Below are 20,729 nucleotides of genomic sequence, written 5' to 3'. Positions count from 1 at the left end.
CATAATTTAGGGATTTCTATAGATCAAGTTACCAAGTGAATAAATCATTTAATTCAGATTCATAATAATAGATGAAGTCTAGGTGGATTCTTTCCTGAGTATTGTCTCTCTCATTGGTTATTATTCAATTATTTTCCTGATTTTTTCTCTATTGAGTTCTCAGTTAAATTAGTTTAGTAATTTTAGTTTAAAACTTATCACTCCAAATTGTCGGCTAAATAATAGAAAAACGGTAATTACTAATACTTTTAGTCCTTGTGGATATGATATCTGTACTCACCATAGCTATACTATTTATACTTTCCTTTATCGTATTTTTATTTAGTCACATGAGACACATCTGGTGTATTTAAGTATTTTTCTCTTAATAGAATATTGAGGGAACCTCCCTTTGCTTGACACGTCCAACAAGAGGTTTGAGGGAAAAAGAACTTATTTACACCAATATAAGTTAATCTTGATAAGGGACAAATGTTGTGCAAGTCTTGATAAGGGACCAAATGAATATCAGCAGTGAATTTATGTTGGAGTATGAATCAAGCTAAACAACAAAGAATCGATTCAAACAATAATAAATCGATTTAAAACAACAAAAAATCAATTTAAAGAAGCAAAGAATCGATTTAAAACAACAATCATGGATCTATTTAAAACAACAATCATGAATCGCTTCAAAAAAGTAAAGAATCAATTTAAAACAACAAACAATTGATTCAAAGAAGAAAAGAATCGATTTAAAACAACAAATTCAATAACAAACTTATTCATTATTTGCATACGTACAAATGAAATACTTATATCACAAATTCATTCATGCAATGGATATTTGGGATAATATACATAAAAGTAAACAAAAAGGCCCATTAAACATGATATAAGAGAATTTGAAATCATACGAATTGATAAATTTTCAAGGTAGTAAATATGGACATATTGTTGTCTCTACTCCAAGATCGTGAATTCATAAGGAAGCAAAAATTAAGGAGAATGAAATATTGGCGTTGGAAGAAAGAAAGCAAGATTCAAGAGACCTACAAAAAAACCAAGAACAGAACATCTCGGTGTTTAAGTTGTGCAAAACAATTTAGAGACCTATGGAGATGATGACTGACGTCTCTACAATCAACAGCTTAGTAGATGCGAGAAAGCGCCTCCATAGGTAATCTAGAGAGATGTAGCCTAGTGTCTCCATTGGTTAGTTCTAAGGAGACGTGACAAAAGCGTCTCCTTAAGTTAGGCCTAAAAAAGACACGCCACTGTGATATCTCTTCAGTACCTACCTAAGGAGACACTACTTATGTGCATCCCTACATATTGATGTGAGTCAATTTAAGAAGATGCAATCCCGAAGTGTCTCAAGTCATCTTCACCTTTGACATGTTTTATTGTAGTGAACATATATGTTTGTGAAAGATATGGTACAAGTAATCAATTTTCATGAAGAGAAAGATTTCTAAAAGTTGTAAACCTAACATTGTTGGATTCTCTAACATGAGGGAGGCAAGAAATTGAATGGTTTTTGGCTTTATTTCTTATATTGAAAGAGATAAAATGAGACTTGAAACCAACATGAACATAGTGATATCAAAATTCAAAAGATAGTAATACACCATTTTTGGAAGCGAAGTCAAGAAAACTTATAAGAAGACTTTAACATGATCTAATATGGTTGGAAACATCCTTAAGAAGATGGTAGAGACAACATGACTAGCAAATTTACACTCATGAAATGTGATAGATATATTAAAGATAATCTAATATTGGGGTCAAAGAAGTTGGACATTGGTTCTGTTGATTGTGAAGTTATACATAGACTACAAAAATGTTTAATTGGCAATACAATAAAATTTTCTAAAGTTAACAGTGATAAGTTCAAAATGGATAGAAGGCATCAATATAAAGTGAATCTTAGGCAAGTGATTTCTTCTTTAGTTTTGACTGGATGGGATGGAAGAAATATTTCTTAAGTAAAGATAAGTTGGGTTATCAAGTTGGTTTTAAGAGGTTAAACATGAACACATTTCCACTATATGAAATTTAGGTTTACCAAACAATTTTGATGGAAGCCCCTTTTCACAATGATCACTTTTCAAAATATTATTGATCCATAAGAGAGTTTCAATGAAAAGAACTCATGGAAGGTTACAATTACTTTAAAATGGCTATGAAGGTTTTAACTAATTAATCAATTTCAATTCTTGATTAGAGTTTTAGGATGCAGAGATGTCTTCGTTGTTGAGTATTTTTATATAAAATTGATTTTAACTAATCCATTTCTTCAATTCCATCGAACACTAAATCAAGTGTCTATTGATTAGACAAAGAAGTTGGAAAAGGTTAAACAAGAAGTTCATGTTAGAGGTGGAGATAATGAAAGAGAAAATGGGGCATATTTGGTAGCTAACCTTAGGAATTTTAAATGTCGAATATAATAATTAAAGAATGAGCATGTAGAGTGTGAAAAGGTATACATTAATAAAGGTGTAGATGTTAATATTCGTATGAAGGCAGCTTTTAAGAAACAATAATAAGTGAAATGATTAATAAAGATGAGAAGATTTTAGTCCACCAATACTAGATGGTAGTACTTCATGGACTTCTTTAATTAATGCAACCCAAATTATTTAAAACCCAATGCAACATATGAGGTAATGAGTGAACCCTTAGAGAATAAAAATAGAAATAATTGTTCCAAAATTAATGAAAAAGGTAGGGATAGGTGAACTTAAAGACTAATTGAAGAAGATAAGGATCTATAGTTAAAATTAAAGAAACTTAAGAGTCTTGAATAGATCGATGATGCATTTTGGCTAAAAGTGAATGTAAAAAGAATGTAAAGGAAAAAGAAGAGCAAATGAAGGAAAAAGTTATGATCACCGATTACCAGAAGTGGAAATGCAAGAATGAATCATATGAGAATTTCATGCAAATGAAAAAAAAGGAGGCGCGGATGAGTGGTTATAGAGGTGTTCATGGGTTGGGCCTAGTCAGGCCCAACAAAAAATTTAGGCTTGTTTGTTGTGCTTGTGCTCGGTCTGAAAATAGACTTAAAATTTTGTTTAAACTCTACCCGAATAAAAATGTTAAATTTCAGGCCCAGTTTGGCCCGTATTAAATGTTTTATATTATTTTTATATACTTTTTAAATATATATAATACATAAAAAATACTAAAAACTTTAAAATAAATGTTTTCCAACAAATTAAAAATAAATTTTAAAAAATATGTATACTTAAATAACACTAAAATAGATACAACTTAACAAGCAAATGCCTCTAAAAGAATAACAAAATTAACAATAAAACAAGTGTTATACAATATTCAAACAATAACAACAAAATAGCAGTAATATAATAGTAAAATAGTAGCAAAATAAAGAGAAAACAACAAGATAATAACATTAAAACAACAAAAAGTAGCAATTTTTTGTCCTTTTGTGAATTCGGGCAGGACTCAGGCCAAAAATATCTTTTTTTTTTTACCCAAACTCATTTTTCGAGTCTATATTTTTATCCAAACCCTCTCAATTTTCGGGTGAGCCTTCGGGTTGAGCTGGGTACCCGACCCATGAGCAAGTCTAATTGGTTAATATATCAACATTGGATCATGATAATTATAATAAAATAAACACGTAATCCTTGAATCAATGACAAGCAAGAATCATGAAGAACCCCGGCTTCCCTGTATATATAGAAAACCTGGAATTTAAGCCCTCACCTTAACCATCTGCTTTATCCAATCTCTTCCCCGTTATATCATATGCTTTCATATTTGAGTAATTAAGTACTTTGATACAGATAGATTTAATTTTGAAGTTTTTCAAATATTTGGAAGTTTCATCCTTGAAGGGTCATAGTCGTGTATTCATGTTCGAATTTATGTTGAATAAAAATATGGACTACGCGAATAAATGAACAGTAGAGCAACCTAGCTCATAAGATTCTTTCTGTACTTTTCATTTTTCTTGAAGCATCCGTAACTAGTGTTAGGCACCATTTTAGATACGGACGATCACCAATCTAGGTAATAAGTCAACTGTGGTGCCATGAGGACTATCTATTTTAAAAATATCACTGCCAATTTTGCTCCAACATCTCAGTTTTCTTTAAGCACCCATATCTAGTATTCGTGTTAGATTTCCAGATACGGGTATGAGAATATGATCCTCCAAATACATTAAAAGCCATTCATCATACCTGTACTCAACACACGCTCTAGTCCAAAAACCATACATCAACACCACTGCAAAAATGAGAAACTAGCTGATAACGATTCATGATAGTATAAGCTGCCCCAAGTTGCATAGGCAAGCAACTGGGAATGGAAATTATAAAAAAAGTGGGAGAAAACACACAGACAAGCAATCTGTATTCAGTGGATTCCTAGAAAACAAAATTATTTGAGCTAATTACACTGTTTCATTTGGATCTAAAAGTACAGACAATAAGTCATGATCATCATCATAATAGTTCCTATTGTTCAACATCAAATTACATTCATCGATTCGAGACATCTAGCTCTCTAAACAACTATTCGTGTATGAAAAGCACACCATATCCAGCATGTATATGCACTTGCAGATCGTATGTGCAGGTTATTAGATCTGCAGATAAGAGTTAACAACTAATTGATTCTCTAGGCAGAAATCTAGCAAATTCACTGAAACAACCAAAAAAACATACAGACAAGGCAGAGGCTAACATCTTTAGCTTGCGTATAGAACGAACAAAAACAGAATTTTTGGAGAAAGACAATATAGTCGCCATAAATTGCATATCAAGAGAGAAAATCCCATGAAATCTTACCTCTTTTGTTGTAGTCTCCTTCCATTTTCATATTCAATATCAATCCGATGCGTCTCCAGCCGGCCGACGTATTATAAGTTCCTCGCGCTCTGATCTTCCATTGATTGGAACCAAGCTCTCAACATAAGCAATAATCTGCATCGTTTCCTGATAAGCATGGATACCAAGACTTTTAAGCTCTCGTGTGGAGGGGTCAAACAACACAAGTTCATGATCCGAGCTCTCGAGAAACAACTCACCATTTTTCCAAAACCCCAAAGGCCTCTCAACTCTAGGAAGAGATTCAATACTGAATTGTTTAGTCCATGATCCATTCATAACCCATAAATCAAAAGATTTGTCAGTCCCTTCCCTTGGGTAAACAATAGCACCAAGCAGTCCATTGAATTCCAAAAGTTCCAAATAGTATTCAGCTAAAGACCCACCAAATTCAGGCAATGGTAAAGCAGAAAACTTTTCATTGACCATATCAAATGAGAGAATAAGGTACTCAGAGTCCCCAATTGCCTGCCAATAATAAAACCCGTTTACGTAATTATTAAACAAAGGAGATCCATAAGGTTGAACCCCGGGAACTGAAATCTCCTTCCATGAATCGCTTTTAAGTGAATATAACTCAACTTGGTGGTTCCAATCACCCATTAACCCTTCATCTTCATTCTCTTCAAAATAATTAGTAACAAATCTTACCACTTTGTAGTCACCACTTTGAGAATCAAACCCAATACCAACGCAACCAAAACTAGTGGAATCTACTGAAGGAGGGCGTTGGACTGTGGATTGAGGGAGAGTTTTAAACTCTCTAGTTGATGGGTTCCAAAGGGCAACCTTATCAGCATCATGTAAACACAACAATCCATTACAAGGACCTGAAACCACAGGGGCATACCAACAATCCTCGAAAAAGGGTAAGTGAATGTTGTGTTGTACCGAAAAGTTTTGGCCTTTCTCAGTTGAAAGTTGAGAGAAATAGTAGATGTCATCACGGGTGTTACCCAGACAACGTTTGAGGAGGAGATTAAGGTTGTTGTTGTGGAGGTTGTTTTGCTGATGTTTGGTAATGAAATGAGGGGTTTGAAAAGATGAACACCAAGGCTTACAAACGCACCTGAAACGTGTCAAGGACTTAACTGGAAGCTTTGACAGAATCTCCAACATCACCATTTCTGGTACCTCAACTCTAGTTTCGGGCATCTTCCCTCTCTATCTTATCTATTTCCTCTGTCTTTTGATGAATGATTTCATTTGGGGTAAGAGAATGTGAACTAAGAAAAAAGAAGACAAAACTGTAACAAGTAACATTACACGTTTTCTTATTTGGTATACAACAATAACAAAACAACGTTGAAGATGTGAAACAAAGTGAAGGTTAAATTATGCTATTATAGTCCCTGTAATTTATGAAAGTTATGGATTCAGTCATTAAAATTTAATTTGATCAATTTTAATTTTTGTATTCTTTAAATTGATCAAGTCTACTCCTTTTACTTTTTAAATTTTAAAGTTTTAGTCTTGACCCCAAAAAGTAGCAATTAAATTTGTTTAGTTAAATTCAATTACTAGTCATTTAGAGTTGTAAATTTAGTTCATATTCTCAAATATAATCATTCTAAGTCTTTATACTATTAAAATTTTGAAATTTCAATCTTTATGCAAAATACAATCGTTAATCCATTAATTATATTTTTAGTGAATAATATGTGGAAATAACTAGCTTACATAACATTACGCATATGATAATATGTTTGTCGCATCATATTTTGAAAATAGCATAACTTAATGAATTTAACAATTATCATTTGATGAGTTTTGAAATTTTAAAATTTGAACAGTAGAAGGGTTAAAATGACCAAATTAAAGTATATAGACTAAATCCACAACCTTTGTAAAGTACAGGGACTAATAACTAAATTTAACTTAAAGTTGAACTACGGCCAATGTGTTTGATGGGCCTGGCCGAGCCCTCTGGTAATTCTCAAAACCCAAGAGCTTATCCTGGGTAGGATTAGCACAATAATGGCCATATCCGTATAAAAATGCATATACTAAATTCGGAGTAAATTGAAAAGGTTAAAGTATTTTGTTAGTCCTATACTTATATATAATTTGAGATTTGGCGCATCTACTTTAAAAGTTAAAAATTCAATCCTCATACTTTTTTAATTTAAAAATCCTAATTTAATCATTATCGTTATTGTAGTTTCTGTCAAAATTTATTAATTTAACATGTTTATTTAAAATCAATCATATGTCATGTTATATAATGACAACCTAATCAAAATTCTAAGTTGACAAATTTTAACAGAAAATACTTAAAATTTTAATGATTGGACTGTGATTTTTTAAATAAAAAATATGAGGACTTAATTTTTAATTTTTTAAGTACATGGATTAAATCTCAAATTTTGACAAAATTCAGAGACTAACATCATATTTTAACCAATTAAAAATATCTAATATACTAGGAATATAACCCCCAGTCTTTTATTTTTTACTAAACAAAAAAAATCAAGAATAGGGATAGCATACATTACATAGTAATCCTGGAAGAGCAAACAACTAAATCAAAATTGGTCAAAAAATAGTTGAAAATACAAAAACAACACTAAACTTGATAGCATTGATAAATAGAAAATAGAAGCATGACAAAAAGTATAAATCTGATACAAACATATCAACCTCCCATATGAAACAATCCATAATTCATGAAAAACTCTCATCATCTCATAAAAATCCCTTCCAATCACTATACTCCACAATTCATGATAATCTCTTAACAAAATTAATTATTGAAAGGATACGGGAGACAGTAGATAATATTACAAATTTACAACATAAAACTAGTAGAAAGGAAAAAAAATTTTACAAAGAAAGAGAGGTTGGTGGATAAAAGTAGATATGAAGAGATGTTGGTGGATCAGAAGTGGATAGAGAGAGGTTTTCTAAACTTTTTTTCGATGTCCCCTTAGGCTTCCTTCATTTCCCTTTTATAAGAGAAATTTTTGAACTCTATTTAACTTTCTTTGAATCTCACACAGTTTTTCTGATAAGGATAATGTCTTATTATTGACTTGGCATGGTTGCTTCCACGTTGCTTCCTTTTTTGTCTACATATGGATGTCGTTTTCCCAAGTTGCTCTATTGAATGTCATTTTCCCACGTAGCTTCCTTTTTTATTTTTACTTGGATGTTGTTTTCCCAAGTTGCTTCCTTAATTGGTTTTTTCCACTTGGCTTTTATCTTGTCTGGATATTAACTAGATTCATTTCCTCCATTTCATCTAGTTGTAATGAATCTATTGACAATCTTGGTAAGTTCCAATTTTCCCACGTATTCTTGATTTCTCCTATTATGTGTGATGGAAAATCATCAATCTCCATGTCAGCTATCTTTTTTAATAGTTGCATGGATTCTTCGTCTCTATCATCCTGAGTGTTTCTAGGATCATATGTCAATATTCTTTTTCCATCAGTCCATAGACTATAAGTTTTTTGTTGAAGTAAATATTGGGCTTTGGTCATTAAATCTATTCCTGTTTGGATCAAATAATAATTGGGATTATTATAATACTTGTCAATATTTTTTTATCAAGTGTCTTTTTTCTTAACTACTGAAAGTTTGGGACCTTCAAACATTTTTTTAATGATCCAAATTAGATATGGCTGATAAAATTTTTCTTTTTCAGCTATACCAATAAGACTACTGATTTCAAGATGAAAATAATAATAAAAATCATCTTCATATATCATACGTAATAATATAAATTTAATAAATGTAGAAAAATCTTTTAATAAATGGAAAGAAAAATTTTTGAGTCTGTTTTAGACCAGATAAAAGGTTTATCCTTTTTTAATTTTTCATATAACCTACCTATTTTTTCAGATAAGTTAGGAATAATTAATAATTCCTAAAAATTGTTGAAGTTACTTTTTATCTTTAATTTTTTCAAGGAATTCTTTTATTTTTATTATAATATGATCTTGTAGTTTAAGACCATCTGCAGATAATTTTAATCCTAAGAATTCTATTTATGGTTTTTTCTAGCTCTATTTTCTTAGGACTTAGTAGTTTTATGAATTCTTGAGAAATGATATTTAAATGTTTTCTATGTAATTCTAATGTGTCTGAAAATATTAAAATATCATCTATATAAACTACACAAATTTTTTTATGTTTATTAAATATAGAATCCATCTATCTTTGAAAGATTTGTGGTGCATTACATAATCCAAATGGCATTACTTTCCATTGATATTGTCCATTAGGTGCGCTAAAAGCTGTCAAAGGCTTGGACTCTTCTATTAGCATGATTTGTCAGAATCTTGATGTACAGTCAAATTTACTAAAATATTGTACTTGTTTAGCTTGATTAATTAAAACATCCTTTCTTGGAATAAAATATCCATCAAAAATAATATTTTGATTTAATCTTTTATAATTAATAATCATTCTAGCTTTTCCTCTTTTTATTTCGGCATGATTTCTAACTATAAAGGCTAGACTAGAATGTGGACTATTACTTGTTTCTATTAATCATTTTTCTAATAATTCTTTAATTTGTATATCAAATTCATCTACATCTTGTTTAGTATAGACCATTGGTTTAACTCTAATAATTTTATTGGGATTTTCTAATTTAATTTCACAATATCTAGGGCTATTTTGCCGTAATTTTAATGGTTCTTCACTAAAATTATTTTCTAATATTTTAAACAACAAATGACTTATTTCAAGTTGTTTAATTTGTTCTTTTCTTGGTGGTGTAAAGTTTTTATCACAAACAAATTTATGATTTTCTACTAATGGCATTTCTACAGAAATTTTTTCTACATATAACATAATTATTTTTTTATCAATAGAAAATGGTAAATGTTGATATATAAAATTATTACCTAATAATATATCTCCATGCATTGCTGGAAAGTGTAACACCCCATACCCTGCCTAAACGTTATGGTCGAATCTAGAGATGTTACAAAAAAGGGGTTTGTGAAAACTGTGTTATTACAATAAAACTTTGTATAGTGTTCGTTAAATCATCCAAGTTTTATAACTATAACTGATAACGTTATTTAATTAATTCATTTGCCAAAATATAACTTACAGCGGAAGTCTAGAAATCGTTATATTTTGAAAATCTAGCTCATAAATTTACAAAAACCTTTGTTTTAGTAAAAACCGTGTTTTTAGTCAACCATCGCAAATAAAGAGTCAAAACAAAAATCCAAACCCAAAATAAAAACCAAACAATCAGGAGAGTCCATAAATTATAAAACTCCCAGAAATGATCCTTAATTAAATAAAAACCATTATTTAAAATCAGTTCACAAACTTGTGGTCAACGTGAGACTCCGCTACACCGATCCGCCTAAGTCTGTGGATTACCTGAACAGAGCAGACCAACGGATGTGAGTTTTCATAAACTCAGGGTGCGTTTGGTTCGCTGTATTGGATTAGAGGTGTAATAGCAAATCAACTGTTTGATTGAATGTAATGGAATAGAGGCGTAATAGTAATATTGTGTTTGGTTGAATGGAATAGAGGTGTAATAGCATAATGGAAAAAATAAAATGACTAGAATACCCTTAGCATAAATTTGTTTTGGTAAATGATTATTGTTATTGTTATTTAAATTTTAATAAGATTATTATTATCAGTAATAAATATTTTAATCATATTTAAACATAATTATTATTAAATATATTTTAATTAAAATATATAATTTAATAAAATTCTTATAATTAGCAGAAATTTGTTTTGGTAAATTATTATTGTTATTGTTATTTAAATTTTAATAAGATTATTAATATCAATAATAAATAATTTAATCATATTTAAACATAATTATTATTAAATATATTATAATTAAAATATATAATTTAATAAAATTCTTAATAATTAATATTCTTATATGAATTTACTCAAATCATAATATATGATACTGTAAAATATAAATTAACTTATTTATTATTAAATATATTATAATTAAAATATATAATTTAATAAAATTCTTAATAATTAATATTCTTATATGAATTTACTCAAATAATAATATATGATACTGTAAATGAAAATTTGAAATAATTAATATTAAATATATTTTAATTAAAATATATGATTTAAAATAATTTAAAATAATTATAACTAATAAATTATATTTTATGAATTTTTATAATTTAAAATTATAATTATTACATATAATTTAATAATTAATATTAAATTTCATAAAATTCTTGATAATAAATTTTCTTATATGAATTTATACAATTTAAAATAATTAATATTAAATATAATTTAATAGTGATATATAATTTCATAAAATTCTTAATAATAAAATGTTCTTATATGAATTTACTAAAATCAATATATAACTTGAGAATTATATTCTGCATAAACATAATTAACTTATATTAAGAAAAAGTTAGATGAAAATGAAATTGTATATCATAATCCATATGTTATATAGTTTTACAACATCGAAAAGTTTAAACATTGATATTTAATGGTGAGAAAGAAATCTTCTGACCCATTCCAATCGGGCAATAGAAGGTAAACTAAAGAAAACGATCATTTGAGCTGGATGATCGGGAATTTTACTCAAAGCATCATACCGCTGATCGTCGGTTAAACCTTCAATTGACCATAAGGCTGAATATAAATTTGAAGCTTTCTCTTCCATCTTTTGATGTTCTTCTGACTTCTGCTGAACTACCACATTGGAGGCAATACTCCTACTGATTTGATCGCCAACGGCCTGGATTTTTTCCCCCAACAAAGTGGCAGCCTCCTCAAATGAAGATATTTTGGTTGGCCAAATTTTTTTTTTTTTAAATCCTAATTATTATCAATTTGTATTACTAAATAATTAGAAGGTTCAAATGTGAAAAGATTTTCTAAGCAACATTATTTTTTTTATAAGAATGAGGATTCATATTAATAATCTTCTTTCTCTTGTTTTAAAACTTTTATAACATTTTAAATTTAAATTTCTTTATTAAAATATTAAATTTCTTGATTTTTAATAAAATATTAAAGTCCTTATTTTAATTATTGATTAGTCCTTATAGCAATAAAATATTAAAGTCCTTATTTTAATTATTGATGTAATTTTTAAAATCAAATGACTCAACTAAAAATTTACTAACAATCGAGTGATTATTTATATAATTTACCAAAAAATATTATAGAATACAACTTATTTCAAAATATATATTTTATCAAGGAATGTTTAATTTTTTTTTCGAATTTTATTTTCCGAGTTACAAGATCCCATTAGCTATAAATAAAGTTACATTTTATCGATTATATTAGAATTTTAACTTCCACTCTCAAAATAACTTTTATTATTATTATTTATGATTCATAAATTTGTTAAGAAATGTATAAATAATTTAATCAACAATTATAACTTAAATATGAAAGCTCTACTTTCAAATAAATTTATCAAAGAAGACACTAATTGCAACATGTATTGAAAAATGAAAAGTTGTTTGAGTAAAGATATCATTGTACTTTGTCAAGATTTTAAGATCGAGCAAAATCTGATTCCATCTGAAAAAGATAAAAAAAAAATTAGATTTTCATCAAATCAAGTTATTCAAAAATTTCAAGTTTAACTCAAATAAACTGTTTGAGCTTTGATTTCAAGTCAAATTAAAATTTTACAATTCAAATAATTCGAATAACAAATTGGAATAAATGCTCTTTTCGTCCCTGTCAGTATTGAAAATGTATAAAATAGTCACTCTCTTAGGAAAAATGTAACACCCTTAACCCTTATTAATAACTTTTTAAAACTAGTCATAACCCACAACCAAATAACTAAAACTAGTCATAACCCACAACCAAATAACTAAGATCAAAATAACATATACAATATTGAACTTTTCAAAGAACCAAAAATTATACCTTTTATTTATTTACTAGCTTGTGCCCATACACATATAAATGTGTGCCACTAACCATTTCTCAAATCCATAATCCAAGTAAATATGTGTTTTCATGATATTCACCAAAACATATACTTATATATATGTGTCATTAGTAATTCATGCTTTAACCGATTTTACCATTTTATCTATTTAAGACAGAATACATGCTTATGAAATATAAACACCAATCCAAATCACATAGTCCCATACATCTTCTAAACAAGTATGTTCAAATATTCCTCTTTATTAAATACTATATTCCCAAAACTTACAAATTCATAAATTGCATTTCACCTAAAACCATGCATTATATCACTCAAAAGGAATCAAGTACAAAACCAAATATACATACTTACCAACCAGCATTCTTCCTCTAACAAAAAATAGTTACATTTCCATATAGACACAGATTTGCCAACTTCACATGATACTAAATTTTAACAAGAGAAACGGCCATTCTTTAAACCAATCATCCATCATTTTGATTATATTATAACAAAAGACCACTTATCACACACACCCACACAAAATTCCAAACACATGCTTTCAGTTGTTTCACGCTCTTAGGAGAATACCCTAAACACAATGTTCGAATCTTGTCATCCGTAGAAAAATCAAAATCAACAATTAACACAAATAATCAGAAGACTGCAAGTTTGAACATTATTTTGAGCATTACATACCATAACTTCATTCATTCTATTCAATTTCAAGCAAAGCAAGTACATGAACAATTTGACCTGAACAATAAGTAAGACACTGACATTGTAATTGCACAGCAATAAGTACACAAAGCGACTAATGGTCATCAATTATATACTTCAAGAGATTCATCAAACAACTGGAACAAATATTATACCAAAGAAGCAATAAATATATATATTTAATACAAAATACAAATAGAACAAATAATAATCAACATAAAGGTATTAAATGAAACACATACCAGAGGGAAATATGGTTCCTGCCAAAGAGCATAACTGTACAATTAGCTTTCGAGCAGAGACTGCAATAGGGCAATCAATCCAATAACCTTCACGGGAAAACTTATGTCTAAGCGCTGAATATAAGCTGAGCAGCCAACTAACATGGCCACTTGAGATTAAAACATCAAACCACCCAGGCCCAGGCTACATAAAATTGCACCAAAAACGAGAATCAACATGATTTGTGCAAGTAAATTACTCAAATACAGCATCTAAAAAACATTGAATCTCTTTGCAATAGGTTAGAACAAATATTGTACATTTGGTTGATCACAGTATTCTCCTATTTGGAAGTCTCCAAAGGATTACAGATGCCAAGGCATTCATATTATCTTCCATGAAGACGTAAAAATGGATGTTTCAAAATTAAGGTGCGTGCATGTGTGTGCAAGCAGAGCCAATATCAGATACCCCAAATAACATACCTGCACTAAGACACATTCAGACCTCTTAGATGAAGCATTGTCATGTCTAACTCCAGCTGAAAAAACATCGATACCGGCTTTCATGCTGGTTGGATCACTCCGAAACTCCCAATTCAGAATTTGAAGCATGAGCCGTAGTGCAGCAATACAAACTTTAACCTCAGGTATCACAGCATTAGGTTCCATTATTTTGTTTGTGACGCTTAAAGCAGTATCTCGTGCCCAACAGTAGAACATCTATTAATCAAAACACATGTAAGGGTTGGACAAGTAAAAATGTCAAGTTAAAAGGAACCTCTGCAGATACACTAGCCTATCCTTTGACGGAAACATCAATAAACCAGTAGTACTAACGCAAGGTACAGAGAAATTGAAGGAACCTTCAAATAGTTTAGCTCTAATGATGTCCGACACTGCTCGTGAAATTCCCTGGGAAGACCCATGACACTTGAAGTAGAAGGTGAAAATTCAGAAACCTAAAAGAAGAAAGTGGAGTGTAAAATCTAAACCAGTGTAAAATATAAAGCGCATAATAAAAGATAGAACAAAAGACCAATTAGAATCCTAAAAAGTCTCTGCATACCAAAGATTCTAAGAAATTCACTCCTATGAACTGCACATCCACTCCATGAGCTCCAAGAATGGACTGGTTAAATTGCTATTCAAGTTGTATATGTTTGGTGCAACAGTGGCTTAAGTTAATTAAGGTATTGATATGAGAAAAGGGGAAACCGATTAGATAAAAACAATAGAAAAGGTTGACCTCGAATTCTATCGGGTTAGGAAAACTAACCGATAACGCAAATCGACAGAGAGCAAATCGGCCGAAAAAGAAAAGAAAAGAAACGGGGGGAGCAAGCTTGAAGGAACAGAAGAGAAACAAAGGGGATCGGGGGAGGGTAAAACAGGGAGGGTTTGCTGAAGCCGTTCCTAATCTGGGCAAAAGGGGGAATAGAAATCGGTGGTTTTCACCGATTAGGGAAGTATTCGATTACACCCGTATTACCAATACATTGAACCAAACACGGGATAGAGAGGGATTAGGTAGGGCCCACCGATTAGGGGTGTATTGGCTTAGCCAATACACCAAACCAAACATGGTGTCAGTGTGTAACCCCAACAGAAATAGACATGTCATACATACAGAAATCACATATACATTCAAATTCAAATTCGAACATAAGTCCTTTATAGATACAAATAACAGAATCGATTATGCAGAATAGATATACGTAGTCCTACCCCCATCGTCTACACACCAACTCCGACCATTCCATCACACCATGTGGGGTTAAAACACCCACCCATCCCTACACACCATATAGTGTCGATACGACACATAACAAATAATATGCAGTCAAACTACCAGAAAATAAGTGAAAGGACGCTATACAAATCACTTCCTCCACATATACAATTCCCACCCCAAGTATATATACAGAAATCAGATACAAAAATATCATGCTTAACATGCTCATAATCAGATATAAAAAATATAATTAATAAAATAACTAGTCATGCATAACAGTGTCATACTTAGAACAAAATATCAGACTAGTAGTTCACATAATTTTAAGGTTTTGTTAGCCCTTACCGACCCTACGGTAAGCCCACAGTCGATTGGAACGACCCGTACGTCATTAGGGAGAATTTCAGAATTATGGGCCCACTTACCCGTGTGGCCAACACACCCAGATTGGCCTCGCCTGTGTGTACCACATGGCCTGGCCACCCGTGAGACATGCCCATGTAGCCCACACGGCCATACTCACACCATCACACGGTTGTGTCCAGTGCACGACCATGTTTTCGACAAACACATAGCCGTGTCTCGCACACGGCCAACCACACGGCCAGACACACGCCCATGTGGCGTCGACAGTGCCCTTTTTTGGCTTTCGTCGAATGTCGATTTTTCGTGTTTAGGGTATACACTTGGAATGATTTTGATGCAAAAACACTCCCGAGCCAACCAGCACCTAAAATCGATACCATAAACCTTTCAAAATCAGTCTAAACTCACAGTTAAATCGAACTAACGAAACTGATAACAGTGAAACTCGAGTATTCAACATTTACCCGATTTCTTGAAAGACTTCTACTACAATCCCGCGAGAGGAGAGTCCCGTTCTTCACGATTCACTGCTGTCAAAACACAAGTTCAATCCAATGGAAAAATCAACATTGTTCTAAACGAATTTTTAGAAATTTCTCTCTAACTCGAGCAAAAACATTCTATCGCCACTTACCAAAACACATAAGAACACCGAAGAAGCTCAATATCGAGATTGAACAATACAATTGTGACAAAAAACTAAGAGGAAGGAAAAGAATTGTCAATTGACAGAAAACGCAGAGAAAGGGGAAAACAATGCCAGATTTTTTTCTGGAAAGAGAAAAGAATTTTGAAAAAAATAAAATATATTTGATAAATCCCAACTCCCCACTAACCACTCAACCTCAACTACCTCAACTACCTCAAAATCCCAAGACCACCGAAACTCTATCATGTAACTGAACAAAAATAATGCACACGTTCGCATAAGGATTCAAACACAAGACCTCTAACACACTTACTCCCTTACCACTCGAACAAGCCCATTCTAATATAGATTAACAGACAATTTAATATAAGCCCACTAAAAAAGGGTAAGGTTAGGATTAGAAAAATAACAAAATTTACAAATATGAGAATTGAACCCAAGGCCTCACACACACACCCAGAACACTTAGTCACTAAAGCAAATACACAAATGTGTCAAATATTTACAGAAACAGAAATAAAGTACTCAAGGCGTTAGAGAAAGCATAATATTTTAGGTATCACAAGTATGTAGATTGGTATATTTCTAGCTTTATACTGAATTATGGTTTCATTACTATCTATTCCTATGGCTTTTATTGGATGTTTCATAGGTTCCCATTTTTCTAAAGGAATGACATTCTTTCTGCAACTACTAGTTGTAGCTCCAGTATCTAATAAAGCATGTAAAGAATATGTTTTATATTCTCTAAATTGAAATATAATTTCAATATATGTATAATATTTCCCGGATTAGAAATTTGAAAATGTAATTACATCACTTGTTCCAAGTTTCATTTGTTGGAGTATTATCGAAATTTGTATTTCTTCCATTCTAGTATTTCTAGAAGATAAAGAATTTCTATTTGGTTCTGTGAGAAAATAAGAATATGAATTGTTTTCATTCCCGATGTTGAAGATATAGAACTTCTACTTGGATTTTCCTCATCTTCCTCTATTTGAGCATTTGAGGGTAAAACCAAATTATCATTTGTATTTGTTATAGCTGTATTTTTAAAATATAATTTATCACCGGATGACATATATTCTATTGTACTTATAGGTTTATAAGTATTGGCACTACTTATCTTTTCTATCATCCAATCTCTTGGTATTGATAAATCTCTTAAATGTAATAATTTTGGTTGTATTTCAGTAGTGATTTTATTGGGTTCAAAGAAATCAATAATTTTGTTATTAATTTCTTTGATTTCTACTTTTGTTGTATTAGTATACTCATTAATAGAAGTCCAACTGATTGCTAGATCTTCTGCTAAATCATTAATTTTAGATTTTTTTATCTGAATTCTAAGACATAAACATTCTTCTATCAAAGGATCTGTAATAGATATAAAGTTATTTGATTTAACTTTAAATCCTATTACTCCTACATGTAAATTTGATTGAATTCCTCCAATAAGTGCTTTTATTGGATTTTCAAATCTTTTATGTAATAAAACTGCTATTATTGGTATATCATGACCTTTGCTAAACAAAGCTTTTATAGTTATTATTTTTATTCCTAAATGTATATATCTAACTCGGGGATATTTCTTTTTAATCCTCTTAATTTTATCTTTATCAAATAGTTGGATTTTTGTTAATCCACCTCTAGTATCTTTAGCTACTATATTACCACTTATTTTTTCTATATGTCTTTGACTCCATATCTTATATTTAGATATTTTATGAATTTCTCCTTTAGGAATATGATTTTTATTAATTTTTTCTATCATTTCATTAGAAAGGTCTTTTTCTTATCCGATTATATTTCCTAATTTTATATCTTGTTGTTCATTCTTTGGAATTTCTTTGATTATTAGAACTACTTCCTATATTAAACATAAATATATATTCTTCTTAAATTTGTATCAAAATTTGTTTCTGATATTAATTCGTATAATATTTCCTCAGGATTTATTTTCTCTTCTGAACATATTTCTAAGTTTTGTTCTTCAAGTGTTTTAATCATTATTCTTGCACTTTTTCATTTATTAGGACAATTTGATGCTATATGTCCTTCTTCATCACATATAAAACATTTACATATTTGTTTTTTAGGTTTTTTAGAAGTTTTTCTTCTAATAAATCTTTTCTTTTTATTATAACCAAATTTTTTCTTATTTTCTGGTTTCCATCTAACCAACTTATATCTTCTATTTTTCTTTTTATCTTTCTTATAAATATTAGGACGTACTGATTTATGTCCAAATTCCCATTCATTTTCTAAAACTTTTGTACAATGCTTATTACTTAATTTATACTTAACTTGTTTAGAAGCCTTATTTTGTAAACAATGCTTAGTTATTCTTTCTTTTGCAAAATTAATTCTATTTCCTATAGAATCTATACTTTCTGGTTCTACGCTAACTATTTTACTATGTTTTTCTAAATAAGAATCGTACTTTTTTATACAAATCTCATCCCATGGTGGTGGTAATTTATGAAAATATTGGTTTTTCCAAAAATTTATATTTTCATTTTTTAGTTTTTATATTCGTGAAGAAATTTTTTAGAAAATTCTTCTAGATATCTTATGTCACATAATTTTATTTTTGACAATACATAACTAGACAGACAATCCTGATTTTTTTTATCAGTATATCCACAAAATTTTATTTTTAGAATAAAAGTTAACCCTTTTAATAAGTCTTTGGGAGTTCCAATCTGGTTGATTAACTGTCCTTTCTGTTCTTTTCCTTTTTCTAACTCTTCTCATCTTCTTAGGAATTATAAAAATCTCCTTGAAATGTTCCAACAAAATAGTTTAAATTTTTTTTCTTTTGACCACATGTTATTGTTAACAACTATAGTCATAGATTGTGCCTAATCATCTATGGTTTTTTCATAGTCTGTTATAGGAATATTAGTTAGATCTAAATATATTCCTCCTTGAGCAACATTTCTTTTGTTTAGATCATCTATTCTATGTGGGACTGGTTGAGTAGATGATTCTCCTAAATTTTCAGATTTTATTTCATTTATAGCAACATTTTTAGTTTGATTACCAAAAATTCTAGTTGTATTTTCAACTTGTTCATAGCTTTTATTGAAAGATCTTAAATAATCATCTTTTTGAAGATCTGAATCTATTTTCCTTTTTCCATGAGGATCTGTTTGATTAGTATCCATTGGTTCTAGTATTTCTATATTTTCTTCCTCATCTGTTGAAGTATTTTCTTCATCAGAATTGTAACTTGTAACCTTTATGCCTTCTAAGTTTCTAGAATTATTAGCAGAATTATTAGAACTACTTTCTGTAGAGTCATAATTTAACATATAATGATAATTAAATAATGTAAATAAATCTTTATGATTTTCATAAATTGTTCTATTAGTTTTAGATATTTTATTCTTTCATTTTTATTAGATATCTTAGTAAATTTGTTCTTCCAATATTCTATAAGTTGCCTATAGGATTGGAAACCATATTTTTGTTGATGAGTATATCTTATTTTCTGTTTTTTTTTTCAGGTTTTTTTATGTGTTTTGTTTGTAGAAGACGATTCTTTAGAGAAAGTATCTTCTTCTTCTGACAAAGTTAATATTATATTACTATTTCCATAATATAAAGGTCCTAAATCTATTTCTTGGTCTATATTTTTATTAATTAGAACTTATTCTAATGTATTATTAACTTTAGATAAGATTTCTTTAGATTCGTTGTTCAAATCTGATTCTGTAACTTCTCCTAAATTATTTACTTGTTGTTCTATTTTACTTACTTTATTATATAACTTATGAAAATATATAGAAATAATATCTATTAAACTATTAAAACGCTTACTGAGAGCTGAAATATTGTTTTCATTTTTAGAATCAATATACATAGCATGATTGCAAATTTTGTCCTTATATAAACAATCAATTTCTTCCATGAAATTTATCTTAGGTACCTAAAACCTTCTGTTATCTTTATATGTTCTTACTTTTAAAAGTCAAAAGTCTCACCCAGACATAAATAGGCTATTGTAAAACATAAATATGTTTTATGTAGAGTGGTATATTTCTAGCTTTATATTGAATTATGGTTTCATTACCATCTATTCCTATGGCTTTTATTGGATGTTTCATAGGTTCCCTCTCTTCAATCTGAATTAGATTAACCACCAATTCAACAACTCACTTTCTTCTATACTTATTGTGTTCAATTATAAAATTATTTTGAAATAATTAAAATTGTAAAGTACATGTTTAATATTTCTATTGTTAATATTTTTGGGTTATTGATTTGAAATAAATTTCATTTTATAATTTAAAATTTTAGATTTTTTGACAAA

General features: G+C 29.7%; 2 protein-coding genes across 5 annotated transcripts; both read right to left on the bottom strand.

Moving 5' to 3' along the window:
- Positions 1 to 3,386: 3,386 nt before the first annotated feature.
- Positions 3,387 to 6,146, bottom strand: LOC107914609 (F-box/kelch-repeat protein At3g06240). 4 transcript variants are annotated; one of them, XR_005919233.1, is made up of 3 exons: positions 5,045 to 6,119; positions 4,806 to 4,952; positions 3,822 to 4,242 (listed from the first exon to the last, which is right to left on the bottom strand). XR_005919233.1 is itself a non-coding variant. In XM_016843561.2 (2 exons), the coding sequence occupies exon 1, from the start codon at positions 5,997 to 5,999 to the stop codon at positions 4,845 to 4,847; it is 1,155 nt and encodes a 384-aa protein (XP_016699050.2). In that variant the 5' UTR covers positions 6,000 to 6,126; the 3' UTR covers positions 3,387 to 4,242; positions 4,806 to 4,844. The 4 variants fall into 4 exon arrangements, 2 of the variants coding, with proteins under 2 accessions (XP_016699050.2, XP_016699049.2); XR_001688934.2 differs by lacking the exon at positions 3,822 to 4,242 and adding an exon at positions 4,356 to 4,603 and having other exon boundaries at positions 5,045 to 6,146; XM_016843561.2 differs by having other exon boundaries at positions 3,387 to 4,242; positions 4,806 to 6,126.
- Positions 6,147 to 13,435: 7,289 nt separating this feature from the next.
- Positions 13,436 to 14,822, bottom strand: LOC107915388 (uncharacterized). Its single transcript, XM_016844552.2, has 5 exons — positions 14,731 to 14,822; positions 14,528 to 14,623; positions 14,148 to 14,384; positions 13,683 to 13,866; positions 13,436 to 13,476 (listed from the first exon to the last, which is right to left on the bottom strand). The coding sequence occupies exons 2-5, from the start codon at positions 14,588 to 14,590 to the stop codon at positions 13,436 to 13,438; spliced, it is 525 nt and encodes a 174-aa protein (XP_016700041.1). The 5' UTR covers positions 14,591 to 14,623; positions 14,731 to 14,822.
- Positions 14,823 to 20,729: the final 5,907 nt, after the last annotated feature.

The sequence above is a fragment of the Gossypium hirsutum genome, chromosome D10, assembly GCF_007990345.1.
Source record: "Gossypium hirsutum isolate 1008001.06 chromosome D10, Gossypium_hirsutum_v2.1, whole genome shotgun sequence".
NCBI classification, from domain to species: domain Eukaryota; kingdom Viridiplantae; phylum Streptophyta; class Magnoliopsida; order Malvales; family Malvaceae; genus Gossypium; species Gossypium hirsutum.
This window is presented reverse-complemented; position numbering and strand designations above follow the sequence as displayed.

What these genes read in the sequence shown, in the direction of transcription:
- LOC107914609 (XM_016843561.2), bottom strand. Translation starts at nt 5,999, where the DNA reads ATGCCCGAAACTAGAGTTGAGGTACCAGAAATGGTGATGTTGGAGATT.
- LOC107915388 (XM_016844552.2), bottom strand. Translation starts at nt 14,590, where the DNA reads ATGGGTCTTCCCAGGGAATTTCACGAGCAGTGTCGGACATCATTAGAG. An exon ending in TAGAGCTAAACTATTTGAAG is followed by an intron (nt 14,385 to 14,527) that starts GTTCCTTCAATT and finishes TTTGATTAATAG; the next exon opens with ATGTTCTACTGTTGGGCACG. An exon ending in CTGAATGTGTCTTAGTGCAG is followed by an intron (nt 13,867 to 14,147) that starts GTATGTTATTTG and finishes AATTTTATGTAG; the next exon opens with CCTGGGCCTGGGTGGTTTGA.